Source organism: Mustela nivalis (assembly GCF_964662115.1).
Source record: "Mustela nivalis genome assembly, chromosome: X".
NCBI classification, from domain to species: Eukaryota; Metazoa; Chordata; class Mammalia; order Carnivora; family Mustelidae; genus Mustela; species Mustela nivalis.
This window is the reverse complement of record NC_139040.1, coordinates 45383747-45408130: the sequence shown is the minus strand read 5'-3', so window position 1 is coordinate 45408130 and position 24384 is coordinate 45383747. Positions and strand designations below refer to the sequence as shown.

Genomic DNA, 24384 nt, shown 5'->3' with positions numbered 1-24384 from the left:
GCCTTTATGGGATCATTGAGAGTAATATTGGCATCAATACTGTAGAAGACCCACCTCTCTCCCACCCTAGAGTGTGGTGAGGGTGTGGTGGGAGGGGCACTCTCAAACTGGGCTGGTAGGAGCATACATCCATACAAGGTCCGTTTGGGTACATGTTTCAGAAGTCTTTAAGATGTGTGTGCTCTTTGAACCAGTAATCCCACTTGTAGAAATTTATCTATAGAAAACGATCAAATAATTGGTTCCTACAAAGCTGTGCATCTTTGTAGTGTTTAAAGAGTGAAAACATGCGAATGACCCAAGGGCCTCAAAATAGGCACTTGGCTAGACAAATTAGGGTGTGTCTACACATTGAAACATTTTGCAGCAATTGAAAATGGTGATAGACATCTACATTTATTTACTAGGAAACAAATTAGCATATAATCTTAAGTGGGGGAAAATAGGCTACAAGAGCACATGCTGTACTTTTTATAAAGAAAAAGTATATATATTCAACTATCTCATATACAAGCTTTGGTGTATACTCTGAGACTATGGGTGTTAGGTTAATGGGTAATTTTACCTGTTTTTTACTCACTTGTATTTTCTGATTTTCATACAGTACACAACAGGAGTTTTTGCATAATTTACCAAGAGGAAGTGGATGGATTTGGGCTAAGCAGACCTGTCAGTAGCACTTCAGGGAACCAGAGCAGAAGTATAAATAAATAGAGGCTCACATACTGGTGTCTAGCTATTTGGAAGGCATGAATTAAAATTTTAGTAAATAAATAAATATTTAAATAAAATTCTAAATATGCATGTAAATGTTTGACAATTTAAATCCTATTCACCATTTTAAAAGTAAAACTGGTGTCAATTCTATTATTCAATGGCCACTAAATTTCTAGTGGAAAAAATGATGTCATGCTTGTGGCAGATTCTGCAATCTGCTGCCCTAATCCTCCTTCAGGAACAAAAAGGTTATTATTTAGTTGCTAGGAGTGCTGCCAACAGACAGCCCTCAGCTGTCATCCCTTTTCAGGAATTGCCTCAACTGGAAAGTCACCTCCCCAAAGGTCATGACTCCTTCCTGGGGTACTTCCATCCAATGGCTGATTACCATGGCCTTCTTGCCACAAAAGGGACAGCTTAACTTCTCCCTCTGTCCAATCCTGCTTCCTTCTCTTCCCTTCCACAGATTCTGATCTCAAGAGCACTCCCTAATAAAAGCCCTTCATGCTGAATTCTGAGTCTGCTCTCCAGGAAGCCAACCTACAACAGTTGGTATGAGGAGTAGTTCAGGAAAGCATACACTGTGGTGAAATTTTGAAGATGAATCACCTGCTACCCAGCTGGCAATGAGGACCCCATTGCTGATGGTAGGTGGAATAGAGAAGCATCTGGAACAAGTGACAGAGGAATTATTAGAGCTTTCACTGACGGCAAACTGGGATGGCACTGGTGGAAGGGGATGTATTAGCTGGTTCTATATACCAGAATTTTGAGAAATATGTGGGAAATATTAACTATAAGGAAGTCCAGAAAACTGGATAGCTATTTCTATGCCTGACTTCTAGAAAAAAATAATGAAAAGCCAAATTAAATTAGTCAACAATTAAATGCTATATGTGAAAGCCAGAGGATTTCATTCATAGCATATAAAGAGGGCCTCATCTTTCCCAGGTAAAGGGTAGAGAAAACTGAGGACCAGGCCCAGTACTTACTCAAAGCAAGCTTTGAAGAAAGTTAAAATCCCAAATAAGAAAAGTGCTATGCCAAGATCAGGGCCCTGGTTAGGAAGGAATGGGACCACGATACATGGGATGGGGACTTCTGGATTGACATCCCTAAAAATCTTATATCCTCAGATTTTCCTGGAGACCTTGAGTGTTCAGAAGTGTCCCACTCCTTCCTATTAAGGGCTAGTGCTTCACTTTGTTTGATCCTGCAGAGCCCTTTCTCCTGTAAGATAATATGCGTTTCCCTCAGAATCTGCCCCACTTCTCATCTTGGCCCCTGAGCCTATATATAAAGTTAAGTCACAGCGTAACTTCTCTGGGGTTGTCCTGGGCCTAAGAAGGAAGGAAAGGGGCTACCCCAGGAAGAAGCTATAGGACCTAGCCAGCGTGTACTAGCAGGTTCTGAGGGGGAAGGATGGGACTGAACTCTGAGGGCCTTGATCAGGGGAGCTGGAATATAAAACTGAATAAGGGAAAATTAATTCTTTTGTGAGTTCTCTCCCAAAATACAGTATTTAACACCCTGGGAAGGACACCAGGAGATTACGTGAACTCAACACTAGAACAGCTTCTCAGAGTACAGGAAAAAAAAAAAAAAAGAATTAAGAGAAGTATAAATGCCCAAGTTGTCATAACAGAGGGAAGAGAGAGGATTAAAGGCTCAGGAAAGTGGGAGTGATAGAATAAATATATTATGTATTTCCAGAAAACCCTCTGGAAGACTGTATTCTGCAGGAGGACCCCAAAGGCACACTATTTACTAAGGCTATAAGGAAGGCACTGGTGAGGAGCGCCTGGGTGGCTCAGTGGATTAAGCCGCTGCCTTCAGCTCAGGTCATGATCTCAGGGTCCTGGGATCGAGCCCCGCATCGGGCTCTCTGCTCAGCAGGGAGCCTGCTTCCCCCTCTCTCTCTGCCTGCCTCTCTGCCTACTTGTGATCTCTCTCTGTCAAATAAATAAATAAAATCTTAAAAAAAAAAAAAAAAGGAAGGCACTGGTGAGAGGAATGGCAGAATTGCTAAGAAGTTCCCAGTAGGAGAGGATGTTAGAGAATGGGGATCACTGATAGAAATGGTGATGGCCTGAAACAATAGAGGCAGGATGATTGCACATAACCATCACAAGTCTGGTGGATGCAAATACCATAATGCACTATAGGTGGGGGCAAGGGGGCAGATCCTCAGGGAGCTGTGGGGATGGTTAATAGAATACAGTGCTCCTGGTGAATAGATGGTTAAGAGGTAGTTAGTAGACTACATGGTCAATATAACACAGTGCCTTGGGGAAAATAAGCCAAGGGTCTGTACTCAACATGAACCACCAAAAGAAATAAAAGATGGTCAGGAACCTGAAGGATGGTGTCTCAGTAAAAAGTCACAATTCCTTGCTCAGCTTCTGATCCTAAGTTGGTTTTTGAACCAGGGTGCACTGCTTGAAGGAGAGGCTGGGGTGACTTGGAAGAAGAACCCTATAACATACATATAGTCATGATTCCTCTGGTCCTTCTATTTATGCATGTAACTGTATGCAGGGGAAAGAAGAATACCCAAACATTTTGAGGACCAATGGACACTGGTTATGAGTTGATATACCGAGTGTACCCAGAGATCTAAAATGTCATTTTGTCCCCCTTCTTAGATTAAGGGCAGACAGGAGCCTGGTATTTAATGGACTCCTGGCCTGTGTTGGGTTCACAGTGGATCCACTGGGTCCACAAATCTACCTGGTGGCTATATTCCTGATCTCTGAATGTCTAATTGAATAGATATTTTGGTATTTCCTACATTGGTTTCCTGACCTGTGGAGTCAGAGCCCTTTGTAGATGAAAGCAGAAGTTTCTGAAACTGCCCTCACCCTCCCTGGCCAGGATAATAAATGAAAACATATAGCATCTTGAGGAGGAGGGCAGAAGTGAGTGCCACCTTTGAAGACCTAAGGGATGCTGGGAAGTGGTCCCCATCATATCTACATTTAATGCACCAGTTTGGGCCCATAAAATGTAGGCAGAGCCTGGTAGATGACAGACACTGCAAACTCAACCAAGTAGTGATACAAGTGCAGCCACTGTGTCAGATATAATATCTTTGCTAAAGCAGAATAACATGACCTTAGATACCTAGTAATTAACTATTGATTTGGAAAATGTAGTTTATCCCTGTCAGAATAAAACATCAGAAGTTCATATTCAGATAGAATAGATAACAGTATACATTTATATTTTTTCCTCAAAGGTGTACTAATTCTCTTGTCCTCTGTCCTATTATAGTCTGGAGATATCTGGACCATTTGAATACAATACGAATAGTCCACTATGTTGATGACATCATGCTAATCGGACCAAAATGAATAAGAAGTGGTTAGCATGTTGGAGGCCTTGGTGAACCATATGTACACCCCATTATAGGAGGTAAGCCCTACAAAGATGCATGGGCTGGCTACATTAAGTGCAGGTTTTTGAGGTTGAATAACCCAAGGGTCATGCCAGGAGATCACCTCCTAAGTTAAAGGACAAATTATTGCACACATTATTTCCCACAAAGTAGGAAACTCAACATCTGTTAAGCTTCTTCATATTCTGGAAAAAGCACATTTCACACCTGGAATTACTGTTTCTACCCGTATACTGGGTGACACAAAAAGCTTCCAGCTTTGAGTGGAGCCTAGAGCAAGAGGAGGTCCCATAGCAGGTCCAGCCTGTGGTTTCAAGTAGTCCTGTCACTTGCTTTGTACAATGGAGAGGCCCTATGGCATTAGAGTTATCTGTGTGGGCAAAAGATGCCACAGGAAGTTTTTGATAAGCCCCAGTGGGGAGGTCAGAACTTAGTCCAGAATTTAGGTTCTGGAGCAAACCACGCCATGTATAGTGGAAAATCATATATCTTAAAAACAGCTCCTCACATGCTACTACATCCTGATAGAGAAGGAATGCCTGGCCATAGGACATCAAGCTAAAACTTGTCCATCATGAACTGAATGCTGTCAGATCCGCCAAGGTGTAAGGGTGGGCAGGCCCAGCAACAAGATGGAAGTTTTACACACAGGATCAAGCACAAGCAGGACTGGAGAATACAAGCACCTACACAATCAACAAGAGCAGATCCTCCATGATAGCAGATCCTCCACTAATGCACTAGCATCATTCATTCACTATACACCTGTGGCCCCTTGGGAGATCTCTATTTTTTTTTTAAGATTTTATTTACTCATTTGAGAGAGAGAGAGAGCAAGCACACAAGCGGGGTGAGGGGCAGAGGGAGAAGCAGACTCCCCGCTGAGCGGAGAGCCTGATGTTGGGCTCCAGGATCATGATCTGAGTTGAAGGCAGATGCTTAACCAACTGAGCCACCCAGCAAGTATAGCAACACCAGCATGAGAAAGACATGGTGACCGGGAATGAGGGTCTGGGTCATACCACCAAGGAAACGACCAAGACCTTAAGACTGATAGAGATCTGTAATTGTCAGTGGAAGGGGAAAATGATTATCTGTAGCTTTGAGACCAGCTGCAGTACTAAGGGTTGTAGTTTGTCCTAAGTTTCTCTTAGGAAGAGAGGGACCCATCAGACTCCTGGAAGAGCTGATCCCAGAACATAGTGAAATGGATGTAGGAGGCTCAAGGGGTGGACTGTGGTGGATACTGCAATACCTTTCCCAGAGCTTCCTTTAACAATTAAGGCCTTATTACTTCAGTTGTTAGGAATACTGCCATTAGAGGGTCCTTGGCTGCCAGCTTTCTTACAGGATTGCATTAGCTGAGACTTATCTTGTTTCAGATCACATCCCATTCTCAGGATGACCCACATCCAGTGACTCATTTATGCTGTGTACAAAGGCCTGGCCATCTTGCCTCTAACTGAGATAGTTTTGGAGTTTAATTCTGTCTTCATAATTCACTCTAAAGTATGCTTAGGCATTCTGTCGATAGTGCGCTAAAATTTGATTTCTCCTGTTTTTCATTTCTGCTGCTTTCCTCCCTTTCCATCCACAAGTGTCGATCCCAGGAGCACTTCTCAATAAATGTTCTATACTTTAATATTTGTCTCAGAATCTGCTTCCTGGAACATCCAAATCTGTGACATCCATGCCTTAGACATGCTATATCTATCTGTCTGACTATCATATGTCTGTCTGTCTATCTATCTAATCTATCCACCCTAAAATTAAGAGTAATATAGTTGTTTAATATTATGAAATGTTCTTTAGTCTCTCTGTGCAACTGTTGCAAATACTGCACTAATTTTTTTTTTTTTTTTTTTTTTTTTTTTTTTTTACCTCTGGAGCCGCAGAATGGGAAATAAGGACAGGCAAGAAAATGGGCACTACTGGGAAATGATAGTTTGTTAAACAAAAACCTATTGCATTCATGTATCTGAGAAGGCTTTGGCAAGCTTGTTTTTTCTCTTCCATAAGTGCTTCTACTGCTTGAATCTTCCCTGCCTTCTGAAATAATGTCTGTCTCTTTGGTGAGCAGTGGCATAATCCACAAATGGTCATGGCATCTGGACACAGTTGCCTTTTATTTAGAAGACAGATGGAAACAGATGTGGAGAAGCACCTTCCTGGAGCTTGAACAGTACTAGTCAAAGTGCAGATGTTTGGGTTTATAAGTTGTACTGTGCCAACAATGAGCACCAGATCCTGTGTGACACAGGCACCCACATGTTATTTAATGTGTGTGTGTATGTGTGTGATATGCAGGACCCTTTAAAACATGGGATTTAAAGAGGACCCCACATGCCCAATTCTAAGGGTAGGACTGAGGCTAGGATAGCAGTGGATGACATTTCTAGATAATTTGGAGAGTTAAGCGGCCTTATAAGCTAGTTCTGGGTTCCACTGTGGCTCCAGGTCCCAATTCTTAATCTAGTGCTGTAGCTGACTCAGAGTCAGGGGTTGGATTAAGGTTTTGGGTATAGTGGCCTTGCTGGGTCATGCAGGAGTTTAATACCACTTTTTGAAAATGAAAATGCAGTTCTTCTTCTCAGGCCAAAGGCCCATTTCTGGGAAACACATAAACCGATTGAACCTTAAGGCAGTGTAGTATAGGGGAGAGAGTGCAATCTGGAGTAGAGGATGAGGCAGCAAGGGTATTCCCATTTCTCTTTCCATTTTATTTTTCAAACATGAAGGAGCAGATTTGAGAGGGAAAGGTAATGAATCTGGTTTAAACTATTTGATTTTGAGGTGCCTATGGGACTTTCAAGTGGGATGTTCAGTGTTTATTTGAAAAGTGTGGATCTATGGGGCGCCTGGGTGGCTCAGTGGGTTAAGCCACTGCCTTTGGCTCAGGTCATGATCTCAGGGTTCTGGGATCGAGTCCCGCATCGGGCTCTCTGCTCAGCAGGGAGCCTGCTTCCTCCTCTCTCTCTCTGCCTGCCTCTCTGCCTACTTGTGATCTCTCTCTGTCAAATGAATAAAAAAAAATAAAGTGTGGATCTAGAGCTCAGAATCAAGGTCTGACTAAAAATATGTATTTTAGATGATAACTGAAGCCAGGAAGTGAGTCAGGTGGCCCCAGCAAAGGGTACAGATTGAAAAACTGAGGACAGACAGCTGAGAAAGCTCAATACCTGTGGGACTTTGGCAGAAAGGAGTGCAGGGCTGCAGTGGAAGATGTGGTCTCTCATCAATATTTTACATATCTCTATATATTCTTTTTCTTCCCTTTAAAAAAATTGTGGCAAAGTACACAAAAGTTTTACCATCTTCACCATTTTTAAGTGTACAGTCCATTGACATTAAGCACATTCACAGTGTTGTGTAACCGTCAACCACGATCCATTTCCAGAACTCTTTCCATCTTTTCAAACTGAAATTCTGTACCCATTAAATACTAACTCCCTAATGATCCCCTCCTTCAGCCCTGGGCAACCGCCATTCTATCTTCTGTCTCTATGAATTTGACTACTCATGCATTTGACTACCTCATATAAGTGGAATCACACAATGCTTATCCTTTTGTGACAGGCTTATTTTATGTAGTGTAATGTCCTTGTATTAGTCTGCTTAAGCTGCTAGAGCAAAATACCACAGACTGGGTGGTTTAAACAACAGAAACTTCCTTTCTAACAGTCCTGAAGGCTGAGAAGTCCAAGATTAGGTGCTGAAATTTGGTTTCTGTGACAGTTCTCTTCCTGGCTTGTAGATAGCCACCTTCTTGCTATGACCTCACATGGCCTTTCCTTGGTGTGTGCACCTAGAGAGAGTGAGTGAACACTCTGGTACTTCTTCTTATAAGGACACTAATCCTATCAGATCTGGGACCCACTCTTTTTTTTTTTTAAAGATTTTACTTATTTATCTGACAGAGAGAGAAAGCACAAGAAGGGAGAGCAGCAGAGGGAGAGGGAGAAGCAGACTCCCTGCTGAGCAAGGAGCCCAGGACCCTGGGATCATGACCTGAGCCAAAGACAGATTCCTAACTGATTGAGCAACCCAGACGTCCCACAGGGACCCACTCTTATGACCTCATTTAACCTTAGTTACTTCCTTAGAGGCCCCACCTCCATACACAGACTATACAAAATTCAGCGGATGAATTTTGGCAAGACACACACATTCTGTGCATAATAGTCCTCAAGTTTTCTGTGTTACATTATTTACACAGAATTGGAGTCCTATTCTATGTTTAGTTCCAGAACCTGTTTTTTTTTAAAGGTAATTTTCATAGTTATTGCATACTGTAAAGCTTAGAGCAGCAACAAGAAAAATCCACTGGAAGTTTGCTTCATCCTTTCCCAGGCCAGATTTCTGTTACTCAGAGACAATCACTGAAATCTTTTAACTCTTGCTCTAGCATCACCTTCATATTGCTAAATAACCTATTTACACTTTTTTTCTTGATTTTTAATTTTTATACATCAGTTATGACTTCAGTTAAGTATTCAGTTATCTTATTCATCCCACTCCATATATAACCACACTTGTCTAACATTCTCCCAATATATTGTTGTTATATTGTGGTATTTTATTAAATCAATATTAAGTGTTTATATTATGTCTAGGTAAATATTATTCAAAGCTGAATTATAAGAAGGAGTAATTGAGAACATAGAAGCCACCAGACAGTTTTGCTTCAAATCCTGGTTTTGTCACTTTAATAGCTGTGTGGTCTTAAGCAAATCTCTTAATCTCTCTCTGCCTCACTTTCCCTATATTTAGAATGAAAATAAAAATATCTATTTTTTTAAAGATTTTTTTATTTATTTCTTTTTGCCAGAGAGTGAGAGAGAGGACAAGCAGGGGGAGTGGCAGGCAGAGGGAGAAGCAGATTCCCCACTGAGCAGGGAACCCAATGTGAACTCGATTCCAGGACCCTGGGTTCATGACCTGAGCCAAAGGCAGACACCCAGCAGACTGAGCCACCCAGGCGCCCCAACAATATCTATTTTATAGGATTGCTGTGATAATTAAGTGATTAAGCACTCAGCAGAACTTAGAAATTGGCATATATTATATATTATTGTTATTCCTTGTATATATTTTTATTTCCCTTCTTTGCTTCATGTATTTTGGGGCTTTGTCATTAGGTCTGTATACATTTATAATTTTCATATCTTCTTTGTAGTTTGACATTTTCATCATTATAAATGACCCTTCTTAGTCTTTAATAACAATGTGTGTCTTAGGGCCTAATTTTTCTGGTATTAATATAACCACTCCAAGTCCCTTTTGCTTACTGTTGCAGGGTATAACTTTTTTAATCCTTTGTCAACCTGTTTGTGTCTTTGATTCTGTATGTCTTTTGTAGGTAGCATAGATCATATTTTAAAAATCCATTCTGCAATTTCTGCTTTTAAATTGGAGTGTTTAGGGGGTGCTTGGCTGGCTCAGTCAGTGGAGCATGTGACTCTTCATTGTGGGGTTATAAGTTGGAGCCCCACAGTAAGTGTAGAGTGTACACAAAAATATAATCTAAATAAATAAATGGAGTGTTTAATACATTTATATTTAATGCAATCACTGATAAGGATAATTTATATCTGCTATTTTGCTCTTTGTTTTCTTTTCTTTTACATTAACATTTTATTTTTAAAATTTAATTAATTAATTTAAATCAAATGAATTAACATATAGTGTATTATTAGTTCCAGAGGTAGAGTTCGGTGAATCATCAGTCTTATATAATACCCAGTGGTCATTACATCACATGCCCTCCTTAATGTCCATCACCTAGGTATCCCATCTTCCCACCCTCCTCCCCTCCAGCAACCCTGTTTGCTTCCTATAAGTAAGAGTCTCTTACAGTTTGTCTCCCTCTCTGATTTTGTATTGTTTTATTTTTCCCTCTCTTCTCCCATGATCATCTGTTTTGTTTCTTAAATTCCACATATGAGTGAGATCAGATGATAACTTTCTTTCTCTGACTTATTTCGCTTTGCTATTTGTTTTCTATATGACTTATGTTCTTTTGTTCCTCTATTCCTCCACTGTTGTTTTCTTTTATGTCAAGTAGACATTTTATAGTGTACCATTTTCATTCCTTGTCATTTCTTTTACTATATTTTAAAATATATTCTCTTAGTAGTTGTTCTGGGAATTACAATGAACAACTTAACTTAAAAAATCGGTTTCAGATCAATACCAATTTAATTTCAAATCTTTGCTCTTAATGGCTTCATTCCTACCCACTCCCTTGCATTATTATCATACATATCACATCTTTATACAATGTATGTATATCAACATAGATTTATTCATATTGCTTTATGAAGTTGTCTTTTAAATCAAATAGAAAAAAATAGAGTTACAACAAAATACACTTATACTGTCTTTTATGTTTTCTATATAGTTGTTGTATGTATTTTAATCCTTTGTTGAGAGCTGGTTATTAGGTAACATAGCAACCCTGTAAACTGATGCTCCTCTCAGTGGTCATTTGTTTTTTTGTTTGTTTACTTGGTGGGACTAATTCTGTGAAGTTTGTTCCCCCAACACACACTCACTGTGTGCATCTCTGATGTTCCAGCCCAGATCTTTTCCCCTTGTTTTTATGTTTTAGCCTGGCTACTTAGGTTTTGCCTGTGGGTTAGCATGTCACTTACTGGTCAAAGGTTGTGCTTAAGTTCCTTCAATTAGATATTTACCCTTTATCATTAGATATGTGTGTAGCTGCTCACATTTCAGTGAGTTTAGATATGTGTGTAGCTGCTCACATTTCAGTGACTTTACATATTTTGCTCCTCTCCCCTTTAGCCAGGGACTAGGAGCTTGGAAGCCTCTTCTCTGATTGTTCCTGAAAGGATATAGCCTTGGACATTCATACATTCTTTCAGACTGGAAAGGATGACTGTGGCTTTATTTTTAATCTTGGCTTTCTAGGATTTGTCCCTGGGTCAGAGTAGCTTATGATTTAGTCGGTTCTTGGTCAGAGGTTATGTTTAAGCTCTTTGTGCCAGTGAGACTTTTCCCCTGTGTTTATGGGTCTCTGTGTGGTGTGGGGAATCCCTTCAAGCCTGTTTCATATCTTTCTCTAATTATCCTATGAGGACGAAGCCTAACATATACACACAGTCTTCCTGATCCCCACAATTTTTATGTGATCTTAAGAGGGCTTTTATTGGTTGCCTCTTTCCCTGGTTCTCTCTAGGAAATTTGTGACTATTCTGACCTTTTTCTTATACTAGAGGTACTAGCCTCCCCACCAAAATCTCCACTGTTTTTTTTTTTTTAACAATAACTGTTAAAATGCATGGAATTTTCTACTACCTTTTCCAAATGATTTCAGTCCTTTAGAATATTTAGATATTCTCAGATTAAGAGCTGCAGCATTCCTCATCCTTGTGTCTTGCCTTTCTTCTTGGGAAGAACTCTTGTACCACTGCATGAGAGCTGAAAGCAGGCACCTGCTTTTACCTGAGTGACACTCCTGCTCTGTGAGATGGTCCTGGAAAGGGATAGAAGTTCCTGATCTTTTTGGCTTGCCCTTCCTAGAATAGGAAAATTATTTGAGGATATAATTGTTAAACATTTCCCGGATGTTTTGAATGTCATAAATTTAGATTCAAGAAGGTCAATAAATCCCAAGCAGGATGAACAAAAAAAAAAAAAACCCAAAAAACAAAAAACCATGACTAGACACATCTTATCAAACCACTAAAAACCAAATGTAAAGAAAAAAAAAATGTGAAGGAAGCTAGAGGAAAATAACACATTACTTGTAGAGGAACAGCAATTTGAAAGACTGTGGTTTTCTTATTGCAAACAATGAAGGTCAGAAAATACGGGAATAACAACATTTTTGGAGTGTTTAAAGGAAAGAATTGCCAAACCATAGTAATGCTTCAAGAACAGAGATGTAATAAAGATATTCTCAGATTAAGGAAAACCAAGAGAATTTGTTGCCAACAGACATGTAAAAAAATGCTAATGGAAGGTCCCTAGCCGAAAGGGAAATGATACCAGGGGGAAATGTGGAATTCAGGAATGAAGGAGAACCAATAGAAATGGTTAACATCAGGGTAAATATTAAAAAACTGCTGTTTTTTGAAAACAGTAATGACATTGTATTAGTTTCCGACTGCTGTTGTAACAAATTATTGAAAGTTCAATGGCTTAAAACAGGACACATTATCTTACAGTTCTGGAGGTCAGAAGTCTAAAATAACAGACCTATGTTCCTTCTGGATGCTCTAGTGGAGAATTTATTTCCTTGCTTTTCCCACTGTCTGTTGGTTGCTTGCATTCCTTTGCCCATCACCCCATGTCACTCTGATGTGTAATTCTGTCATCACATCGTATATGACACTTCTGCCCCCCTTTATGGACTCTTGTAAAACTTTTTTAAAAAGAATCCTTGTGATTACATTAGACCCACCCTGTCAATGTTGTATAATCTCCTAACTCAATATCCTTAATTGAGTCATATCTGCAAAGTCCCTTTTGCCAAATAAGGTAACTCAGTCATAGGTTCCAATATGTAGATATCTTTGAAGAGACATTCTTTTTCCTACCACAACATCATCAAGGATCCACTAATTTTTAAAATAATTTAATGTGCTCTAGAGCACAGGAAAATGTGGAAATCTACCCAATTAATTCTATAAGACTTCATAAGACTTCTATCAAATCAAAGAGGACTAGAACTAAAAAAGTAAACCAGAGGTCAATCTAAATTATAAGCACAAATGCAAAAGTCTAAAACCAAATATTATCAAATTAATGTAGCATTATAGAAAATAGAATAGCAATAATGATCCCTATTTTTTTATGTTTGTTCTATTAGATTTGCTATGGAGGCTATGCATGGGCTGAATAACATGACTTCCACTCACCAAGGTTGATCTTGTACTAACACTGCTAAGTGCCCAAACTGACAACAAAATAAGATTATGAAGAACCATTCAATACAATAAGACTGCATTTCCTGGGGGTACTAGTCAGCCCCATGGTGGTAGGATTGTTTTATGGACACAGTTCATCATGGCTAGAACAGAAATTTTTCCTTATAGAAATAAATATTCTAGACACACATTTATCTTCTTTGCTCATAATGATTCTTCAGTGCCAGCATTCATTGACTTGCAGAATGCCTTAATCATCATCGGGTTATCCTATTGTCTCTGACCAAGGAACTCATTTAATGGTAGAAGTACAGTAATGGAGTCATCCAAAGATTCACTAGTCTGTATTATTTACTCCATCATGCAGAGGCAACTTGCCTGACAGAAAAATAAATGAATTACTGAAAGCTTAGTTATAGGATCAGATGTTCCACGTTGAGAGTGCTATACTACAAGAATACAATGGCTGCTTTAAAACCAGTGACAAGGGGTGCCTGGGTGGCTCAGTGGGTTAAAGCCTCTGCCTTCAGCTCAGGTCCTGAAGCCTCAGCAGGGAGCCTGCTTCCTTCTCTCTCTCTCTCTCTGCCTGCCTCTCTGCCTGTTTGTGAACTGTCTGTCAAGTAAATAGATAAAATCTTTAAAAAAATAATAAAACCAGTGACAAATATATGGTAGTATTTCCCTCATAGTGAGGATACACAAGTCTGGAATGAAGGGGTGGAGGGGGGGGAGTGGCCCCTCTCACTATCACACCAATTAACCCAGTAGGAAAAAAAAAAAAAAAATATATATATATATATATATATATATATATATATATATATATATTTGTCTCCACAACCTTGGGCCTAGCAGGTTTGGAGGTTCTATTTTTCCAAGGGATGAGTGTTCCCCACAGGGAATAAGGCCATGGTTCCACTAAACTAAAAACTGAAACTGCAACCTGGGAATTTTGGTCTCCTTATGCAATTGAACTGACAGAGAAAGGGGTTGCTCTACTGGCTGGAGTGTTTGAATCCCATTACCAAGGGGGAGTACAGTTGCTACTACACAATGAGAACAAAAGAAGTTTGCTTGGAACCCATTAGAGTACCTCTTAGTACTCATTTGCCCAATAGTCCTGGTCAAGGGGAAAATGCTGAAATCCCATAAAGATGGGATTGAAGGTTAGGGTCACTACACCAAGAAAAGAACTATGAAAAGCTAAGGGGAATATGAAGTGGATTATTGACTTTGGCCTCATGACCAGCTACAGAGGGGAGCTGTGGCAGCTAGATGTATATTTGTTGATATATTTTTTTCCTTCCTTTCTCTTATATATGAAAAATACTGGAGATGGTTGTTATAAATCGGGTTTCATGTGGAGAGTATGAATTAACATTACTCAGTGACAGTACAGAGGCTGATGGGTCTTTTTGTCCCTTCCTCCCTGTTGGAGATGAGTTTTTTTTTTTTTAATTGGAGTAAAGGGCAAGAATGGATGCTGAGTAGCTAAAGGGGTAGACTGTGTTGGTTATCCTTTATTTTACTTCACCTCCTGATCAATTTCCTCCTCTTGGTTCTGTTCTATGCCCTGGGAGTCTTACTCTTATGAATAGTATTCCCTAGGCACCTTTCCTAGTTGGATTTGGATTTGGCCAATGGAATATACTTACAGGACTTTGGAGGAAAAGAGAAGACAATTTTTTTCTTCCCTGTTCCTTCACTGGTTTGGGCTGTATTTTATTGGCAGTGACTGCCAATAAGAATACTGGCAATGACAGGCCAAAACTTCAGCTCCTGCAGAAGGTCTCTCTTCCTTGGCCCTGGTTTTCACCAAGAAGTCCCTCGGGCTTGAGGGACAAACACCAGAAACATTCTTATATATATCATGAAAAAGACAAGGATGCCAGTTTTTTCGCATTATTTAACACTGTTCTGGAGGTACTACTTAATGTAATTATCTGAGAAGGGAATGGATATTAGTATTGGAAAGAAGGAGATAAGAGGATCATTAATGCAAATGAATCAAATCTAAGAGAATCAACTAAAAACTATTTGAAGCTTTAGGAATTCCATAAAGAGGCAGGCTATAAAATCAACTGTAAAAACCAACCACTTTCATATAAAAAACCAATAAACAGAAAAAGTAAGATAAAGAAAAGATTCAACTTACAATAGCCATGGAGAAAAGTAAGCTACTTAAGAATGCTCTTAACAAAAAAATCTGCAGGATATACTCATTAATTCCACAAGTATTTATTGATAACTTATAGTGTGCCAGGCAATGCTCTAGGAGTCATTCTTTTTTTTAAATTTAGAAACGGTGCTGGGGGGGCACCTGGGTGGCTCAGTGGGTTAAAGCCTGTGCTTTCGGCTCAGGTCATGATCCCATGTGGGATCAAGCCCCACATCGGGCTCTCTGCTCAGCAGGGAGCCTGCTTTCCTTCCTCTCTCTCTGCCTGCCTCTCTGCCTACTTGTGATCTCTGTCTGTCAAATAAATTAAAAAAAAAAAAGAAAACTTTGAAAAAAAAAGAAATGGTACTGAGGAAAAAGAATGAAGACAACTAGAAAAAATTCGTTCTTATATAGAAAGATATCATTTTTTCCTCAGTTTTACTGAGATATAAATGAATATAATGTTGTGTAAGTTTAAGGTGTACAGTGTGATGATTTGATACACATATATATTGCAAAATGATTATCACATATGAAGAAAATCTAAGCCTTCCTAAGCAGAACAGACAACCCCCAAAATGTAAAGACATAATTGATAAGTTTTGTATCATAAAGATTTAAAAATTCCATATTGCAGAAGTCCATAAATTATAAGCTGTGAATATATTTGTAACACTTATAATAGTCAAAGAGCTCATTTCCTTGATTTACAGAAAGTTCTTATATATTAATAAGAAAAAGATGAAAATCTTAATGGAAAAAAGGCAATTCATAGAAAGAAAGATAAATGGTTAACAAACCTATGAGAAGATGCTTAATCTCACATATAATTGAAGAAATTGAAAAATTTTAGAGCAGAACATGGAATATATACACATCAAAATTTAAGAGTTTAAAGTTGGCAACATGGGTATAATTAAAAATGAACATCTACTTTGACCTGGTCAATCCACTTCTAGGAATTTATCATAAGAAAATAATGCCACAATTGTCAAAATATATATGTATGAAGGTTCCCATTTTAGCATTTTTGTAATAGACCAAGGTTGGGAAGAGGCTTAATATCAATCATTAATAGACTGGTAAAATTTTGGTAAATCCACACTGCAGACTATAATTGTATCTGATAAAATAATGTACACAATATATTAGGTGAACAAATAGTTCGCATTCTATGACCCCAGATTATTTTTAAAAGCTATATGTGTATATACACCCATACAATGTACCTACCTACATTTATATATGTGTGTGTATGTATATATATATATAGTTGATGATGATATATATTAAAAAAACCAACAAAACCTGAAGAGTCAATTGAAAAGTTAACAGTGATTTTCACAGGATTTATCCTAGGATTGAGGTATATGGGTTATCACAGTGGTTATCAGAAAGGTGGAAAATTTGAACATTCTTATCTCCAGCTCCCCTCCTTTCCTAGTTAATACTTGCTTTCCTTCAGTTTGGTTCAAACTTTCACTCCCTTTCCCCCCATAAGGAAGTCTTTTTTGATTCCCAGACTCTGCCACTTCTTTTATTATATTAGTATGTTCCATTCATTCACAATATTTTTCGGCTTATATGCATGTGTGATTATTTCCTTAAGGTCTTTTTTCCAGAATCAGTGTCTGTTTTTGTTCACCAACATATTCACAATGAGCACAGGATTTATGGCAATTCTCCCTAGTCTCCTCTCCCTCCCAGTATTATGATGTGGACAACTGAATTTTTCTGTCTTATATAAGGGGTTATGAAAATGCAGCTTTTATTTATTTTTAAAGATTTTATTTATTTGAGGGGGGAGGAAGAGGGCATGAGCAGGGGGAGAGGCAGAGGGATAAGAAGACTTCCCACTGAGCAGGGAGCCCAATGTGGGAGGTCTGGATTCCAGGGCCCTGAGATCATGACCTCAGCTGAGGTCAGATGCTTAACTGACTGAGCCAACCAAGTACCCTAAAAGTGCAGTCTTTAGACATCACCCCATTCACACAAAAACAGAAGGAGAACACATCAGAAACAAACAGCAAACTCACACTAAATGGTGAAATAGTAGGGGTTATTCCCATTTACTTCAGGAACAAGTTTGGGAGACCTTCAGTTCCCATTATTCAACATCTTTCTGGAAGTTCTAGTCAATGCAGTACATCCAGAAAATGAAAGAACAAGAGATATAAATATTGGAAAAGAGGAAATTTTTAAAAAATCATTTGAAGGGGATTATGTATGCATACCTAGAAAAACCAAATGTTTCAACTGAAAAACTATCAGAAATACTAAGAAAGGGCACTAAAAATAAATATATCATGATTATTTTTCCTTAGATAGGCAATAACCTGGTAGAAAATATAATCATAAAGGAAATTTCATCCTTCAAAACAACAAAACAATAAAAAAACTTGGGAATAAACTTAGCAAGTAATGAGTATAACCTACTTGAAAAAACATAAAATTTGTTGAAGATCATAAAAGTCAACATAGACACAATTTTTAAAGATGTCAGTTCTCAAAGTGCAGATTCATTGCACTTAATGTCACTGAATGTCAACCATTTCATTCTGTGTACTGTTGTTCAACTTGGAACTTGACACGTGCATCCATATACTTATTATATTTGCATGAGGAAAGGTGGAAATTGTTAAAAGTTGTTGGTGGAATAGGAATTGTAGGGCACGTTCACATTCTACCTTATACATTTCTGCATTGTTTGCACATTAAAAAAAAATAAGAAATGTGCATAATGAGAGAGAGAGAGAGAAAGAAAGGAAGAGATTGATTTCTACACAGGGGATATATCTTTTTTCCTAGGCAAGTAGTTTATTATATTTTTAAAGTCATAGATGCCCACAAGAATCTGATTAAAGCTTTGAGCCCTCTTTCCATGAAATGAACATGTGTATGTGCATAACCTTGTGTTCAATTTCAGGTACAGCACAGAAGTGGTCAGTTGAGAAACCCCACTCTAGGTTAATCGGTATGGTCAGTGGGGAGACTCCCTGCGGTCCCGGCACACATTTGGCTGAGGGGGCAGCAAAGTGGGTGTGAGCTGCAGACAGTGACCCTGCAGCAAGACCAGGTTCTCCCTGGGTGTCCTGTGGCAAGGAGGCCAGAGGTTAAGAGGCCCAGCTGGCTGCACCCTTCCAGCCAGGTGGTAGCAGCAGTATTAAGGAGCCCTGTTAACTAAGGCACCAGGAGAGAGGGCAGAGTAGGCCGATCTGGGTGTGTCTGCCAGCCAGCAATCACTTCTTCTTCATGGGAACCCACAGCTGCAGGGCTCTGTGGGAGCAGCAGTCCCTCCTAGGCATCCCTGAGTTACACTGTGGTAATTTGGGGGAGGGAGGGAGAAAGGGAAGAAGCCAAAGACAGTTACTCAAGTTGGTCCCCTGAGTAAAGGTGGTATTTACCACCTTGGTCACCAGTCCCTGTGTACTTTTAGAGCCAGAGATAGAGTCAAGTGGCTGAATGCAGGGAATGAAGGCTCAGGAATATGAAAGGAGGTAGAGGGTCAGCAACCTCCTTCCTCCCTTTTTGACAGAGCTGAGAGATCAGACCATTTATACATTCCCCACACCCTCGGCTGCCTCCTCCTTAGTGGACTGGAATCTAATCCAGGAGCAGGTGTTCAATACAGCCATCAAATCACAACAGGTTCCTGTAGCATTCTGCCAAGACTTTGGGGCATTAAATACATGTCTTTCTTTAATCAAACAAGACAGAATTGTATTGCTTTTTTTTATCAAAGTCTAAGTTGATCCTAAAGTAGAAAAAGTAGTGGATCATTTACATTAACTGGCCAAAATTAGATGACTAAAGATTAGATCTCTTTGTGGACTAATTCATAGATTGTATGAAAAAAATTGTTTTCAATTTTTTTTAAAAGATTTTATTTATTTATTTGACAGAGAGCGATCACAAGTAGGCAGAGAGGCAGACAGAGAGAGAGAGGAGGAAGCAGGCGCCTTCCTGAGCAGAGAGCCCGATGTGGGACTCGACCCCAGGACCCTGAGATCATGACCTGAGCCGAAGGCATTGGCCTAACCCACTGAGCTACACAGGCACCCCTGTTTTCAATTTTAAAATGGATTAGTATGTTTTGAAAGCTGCCATTTGGTTATAACCAGTAAAACCTTTTTCTTGTATTATAAATAAATATAATGTAATTAATGAGGTCTTTTGGGTTTTCGCTCCCACTTAAATTCTCCACTCAAATGAAAATAGCATCATTTAATTTTCTCAATATAAAGGTAACATATTCCTGTTTTTAAAAAATGAACAGGGAAGTTTAAGAAAGTAAGACACTCCCACTACGTATATTCTTTTCTGAGATCTTTCCACCCATTGCACATAGGAGTGCAGGGAAAATGCTGGCTCTTCAAGGCTGGGGCTGGGGGAAAGTGAGAGAAGGGGAGAAGCAATTGGACAGGGAACAGAGAAGGGAAAAAAAAAAAAAACTATTCCTCAAAGAGGAAGAAAAGACCAATGGACAAGGGAACAGATGCACTTTCTCCCTGTTAACCAGAGAAAGGCAAATTCCAGCCACAAGGAGAAGCTCTCCTCAGCCTCTGGGATTGGCAAAAGAAAATGAGTGGCAGAACCTGATGTAGCCAGGAAGGAAAGGGGTGGGCCGACTCTTGCCGCACTGCTGGTGGGAGTGGTAATTGGGGTCTTGAACTCACGGGTGACGTGGCCCTTACGTGAGCAGGAGCTGACGTTTGCAGGCGTCCTTCTAATTCTGGTCCTGGTTTGGTCCGGTTACCAGCTCCATATTACCCAGAGGGCGGGCGGGCCTGTGGCCAGGGAAGGAGGAGGAGGTAACTGCCCGCATCCCAGCAGGTCTGTGTGTGGGTGGGCGCTGCCTGGGGGATCCGTGCGGTATGGGGAGCCGAGGGTGGAGACCAAAGAGGGACAAGGCCTGCTTTCTCCACAGGCTTGCACTATCCCTGGCCTTTACAAGAACAAAAATGGTGGACGCTTGGGTCCGGATTCCAGGGGACACCCCAGACCAGGAGGGAGGGGATCTGAAAACTTTGGCATTCAGGGCCTTGAATTGGGAAGGACAGCTATAAAGATTCTTGCCCTGTGTGCTGGTCTATTTACCAAGCCAGAATCGTGAGGCTGTGCGTCTGTCATTCCCCGTGTCTTTCAGTAGGGCGCTGTACCACTCAGAGCAAAAGAATAACGTATCTGCCCGGAATCCCGCAGGTCTGTGCAAAGGTGGGATTGCCCCGCAGTCCCCGCAGGGGGTGGGAGTGGCTGAGGTCCTTGATTTAACTTGGGCCCATTTCTGACTCCAGCTGCCTTCCTGTTATTTTATGTAGGAAAAAGGATGTGACAGTGCCTGCAGGGAAAATGGCTGTCGTTGGGGGTGGAAATGCATCGGGGAGGGGGCTCTTTTGCTCCTCTGGTTTTCCCTACTCCGTCGCCCCGCCTCCTCCCTGTCCAGTTGTTCGAAAGGGGTGTGGTTTTTGCTGGGAAAATGGCGGACCACTGAAGGTGGGGGCTGCGGAGTGGGTGAACGCGCGCGGGCAAGAAGAGGGCTGATGTCAGCGGAGTCCTGAGAATAGGGGTAGGGGTGAGAGGCCAATATTGGACAACCAGGATCCTGAATTCGGAAAAGCTGCTTTTGGGACTCTGTGAAGTGCTTTTCTGTCCGCCCAGCTGTCTGCCCTGTCGCTTGCTGTCTGTGCATCTTGCACTTTAGGGCCAGTTCAACCCTAGAAAGCAGGAAGATTGTCCAGAAAAAGCAGGTCAGAATTAGGGTGGTGGCACTATTTGGGGACCCCTGGGGTGGAGAATTGTGAAGACTGCAAACCCGAGTGGACCCGGGCACCGCCTCCGCATCCCCCTCCTTTCCTCCACTTGATTCCGTTTTGGAGCTTTCGGAACAAAGTGCTTTGCAGTTAGACGACACTGAAAGGAAGGAAGTGGCTGGGGGGCGGAGTGTCCCCTGAAGTGGGGGTGGGGAGGATCTTGCTCCAAATTACTCCGTGGAGTACAGTGTCTAAGGTTTGCTCTGTTGGTCAAGCACTCAGTCCCAGAGTTAGCAGTCCTTGGGTTTCGTGGAGAAGGCAGAAACTGAGATGAGGGGGGAAGGAAATTGCTCCGGATCGGTGGAAGTTGGTATAATGGCTGGAGGAAGGAGTGTCCCGGTATCTCTGGTGGTGAAGGTGGGAGAGGCAAGGGCAAGGGCGAGTTTTGTGCATTCTACAGTCTGTCTTCAGCACTCTCTCCACCACATTCCATTTTATTACAGGGAAAGGGTTGCGGAGTCACTTTTGAAGGAAATGACTTGACCAGGGGGGATTCTGATTGAATTCTTGTTTCAATCAGAAACAAGGATTGAAAGGGATAAAGGAGGTGGGGAAGGGAGATACTGAATTTCGAAGCCATAGCTCCCCAACTGAGGAGTCTGCGCTGAGGAGTTGAGGGTTGGGCTACTCAGAACTGGGGTCAGAGATTCCGGAGAGGGAAGTGTATCCCATCCAGGGTGAAGTCCTGTCCCTTGAGCCTTCAGGATCCTCATCCCCACCCCTTTGTATGCAGGTTGCAGGACACAGTGGACTTCCAGGCAAGGAAAAGAAGGAAGAAACTGCCTGGACCTGTGCTGGTATATGTGGGGGTGCCACTACCCCAAGACATCTGGAGGGGTAGGGGAGGTAGGGAATTGATTAGATACCTTAAATGTAACATACTGGGGTGGGATGGTTGAACATGAGGTTGGAGGATCTGGAGGTGGGGAAAATTTTCAAAATTATCTTCCCCATGGAGGAAAGGAATCAGTGATCCAGCCCTGAGTCCCTGTCACGTCCCTGTCCGTTTGCTGGTCTGTAGTTCAGTCTGTCTGCAGGCAAAGGCACAAAATGAAGAGACTAATGCCTTAAATCTTTCCTTCATTCCTAGGTTCCACTGTATATGCAAGCTGCAACCGGGCCTGCCAGCTGTAGCTGAAGACTCCGCTCCCAACATAGAAGAAACCCCACTCTACCCTGGTTGAAAATTTGGTTCAGACGTTCACCCCAGCATGGGCCGTACTCGGGAAGCTGGCTGCGTGGCCGCTGGTGTGGTGATCGGGGCTGGCGCCTGCTACTGCGTGTACAGGCTGACCTGGGGAAGAGATGAGAATGAGAAAATCTGGGACGACAATGAGGAAGATGATGAAGAAGAATCTAGTGATATTGTAGAGACTGGTGTCCAGACTGGAAAAGGAGCTAAGGCTAATGCTGGGGTGGGGGCTGGGGCTAGACTTCAGGATGAATCAAAGGTCAAGGCTGAGGTGGGCATGGAACTCCAGAATGGTTCAGATGTAAAGGCAGAGGCCCACTTGGGGGCGCAGAGTGGAGGTGGCCTAGAGGCCAAGGCCAAAGCCCTTTTCAGCACTCTGAAGGAACAGGCAAGTGCAAAGGCCAGCAGAGGAGCCAGGTTGGGCACTATCTCTGGGAACAGGACCCTTGCACCCAGTTTACCCTGCCCAGGAGGCCGGGGTGGAGGCTGCCACCCCACCAGGAGTGGGGCTAGGTCTGGAAGTAGGGCAAGCGGAAAAACCAAGGGAAGGACCCGAGGTAAGAGCACCAGGACTCCAGCTACATCATGGCCTGTTCGCAGGGGCAAGTTTAACTTTCCCTATAAAATTGATGATATTCTGGGTGCTTCTGACCTTCAAAAGGTTCTTAACATCCTGGAACGATCAAATGATCCTTTTATTCAAGAAATAGCCTTGGTCACTCTGGGTAACAATGCAGCATATTCTTTTAACCAGAACGCCATTCGTGAATTGGGTGGTCTTCCAATTATTGCAAAACTGATAAAAACAAAAGATCCTATTATTAGGGAAAAAGCTTACAATGCCCTTAATAACTTGAGTGTGAATGCTGAAAATCAGGGAAAGATTAAGACATATATCAGTCAAGTGTGTGATGATACCATGATCTGTCGCTTGGACTCAGCTGTGCAGATGGCTGGACTAAGACTGTTAACCAACATGACTGTGACTAATCATTACCAACATTTGCTTTCCTATTCTTTTCCAGACTTTTTTGCTTTGTTATTCCTGGGAAATTACTTCACCAAGATTCAGATTATGAAACTAATTATAAACTTTACTGAAAATCCAGCTATGACGAGAGAGCTGGTCAGTTGTAAAGTTCCCTCAGAATTGATTTCCCTCTTTAATAAAGAATGGGACAGAGAGATTCTTCTTAATATCCTTACTCTATTTGAGAATATAAATGACAACATAAAAAATGAAGGGCTTGCATCATCTAAGAAGGAATTCAGCAGAAGTTCACTTTTTTTCTTATTCAAAGAATCTGGAGTGTGTGTTAAGAAAATCAAGGCATTAGCAAATCACAATGACCTGGTGGTGAAAGTAAAAGTCCTAAAAGTACTGACCAAACTCTAATTTGGAGTATGGTCCAAACAATATTGAGATAATTTTTCAGTGTGCACTGGGAACAATGCATTTTGTAAATTCTTTGTTTTCCACTGTGCTTACATGCAATGAGATCCTTTTGGCTCCTACTCTGGAAAAATGAATATCAAGAGTCATCAGTGATGTTACTTGTGGTGGCTGGTTTCAGTATGGAGCATTTTAATGATTTATTGAATACTAGAGCTTGTGTAAAGAAAGCATTTATTGATTCCATCTTGCTACCGAGATTGAGATATTTTTTACTCTTTACCTAAACTGACAGCAGACTAATCATAAATAAGCTACACTTTTGTATTGGTTTACATTTGTTAATCTCCGACTTGTGTTTCATCAATAAAGTTGTGTGTTTTAACCAGCAAAAAAAATTATTCTGTCCTTGAGTTTATGATCTATTTGGAAAGGCAAGATGTATGGAAACAAAAATACACTAACAAAACCACAAGCCTCTGATCATGGCCAAACCCTTCTCATCTGTGCAGAAACTTCTGCAGGCAACAGCGCTCAGGCAAAAGTTGTACAGAGGAGGACACTTAAGTAAGTTGGACTTGGAGGATAGGGTAAAAATGGGGATGTTTGGATACCAACTGGTGACTGAGGGGACAAATTTTGTGTTATGTTAAATATTTTTATGTCTTGACAAGGATGCAGAGAAAGGGGAACCCTCCTACACTGTTGGTGGGAATGCAAGCTGGTGCAGCCACTCTGGAAAAGAGTATGGAGGTTCCTCAAAAAGTTAAAAATAGGGCTACCGTCTGACCCAGCAATTGTACTACTGGGCACTTACCCCAGAGAT

General features: G+C 41.0%; 1 protein-coding gene across 12 annotated transcripts in view; it reads left to right on the top strand.

Annotated features, from left to right (window-relative positions):
* LOC309856838 (armadillo repeat-containing X-linked protein 1) overlaps positions 1-23956 on the top strand; it is a 36057-nt gene extending 12101 nt beyond the window's left edge. For 3 of the 12 annotated variants that reach the window (XM_082718488.1, XM_082718486.1, XM_082718487.1), the window contains 4 exons: positions 1184-1364; positions 3991-4131; positions 21707-21819; positions 22064-23956. In XM_082718488.1, the coding sequence (XP_082574614.1) occupies positions 22185-23561 (1377 nt within the window). In that variant the 5' untranslated portion in view covers positions 1184-1364; positions 3991-4131; positions 21707-21819; positions 22064-22184 and the 3' untranslated portion in view covers positions 23562-23956. Of the gene's footprint in view, positions 1-1183; positions 1365-3990; positions 4132-19780; positions 19997-20309; positions 20378-20615; positions 20911-21706; positions 21820-22063 lie in introns of those variants that run through there. The other 9 variants (XM_082718480.1, XM_082718478.1, XM_082718476.1 and 6 more) reach the window with 9 other exon arrangements.
* Positions 23957-24384: the final 428 nt, after the last annotated feature.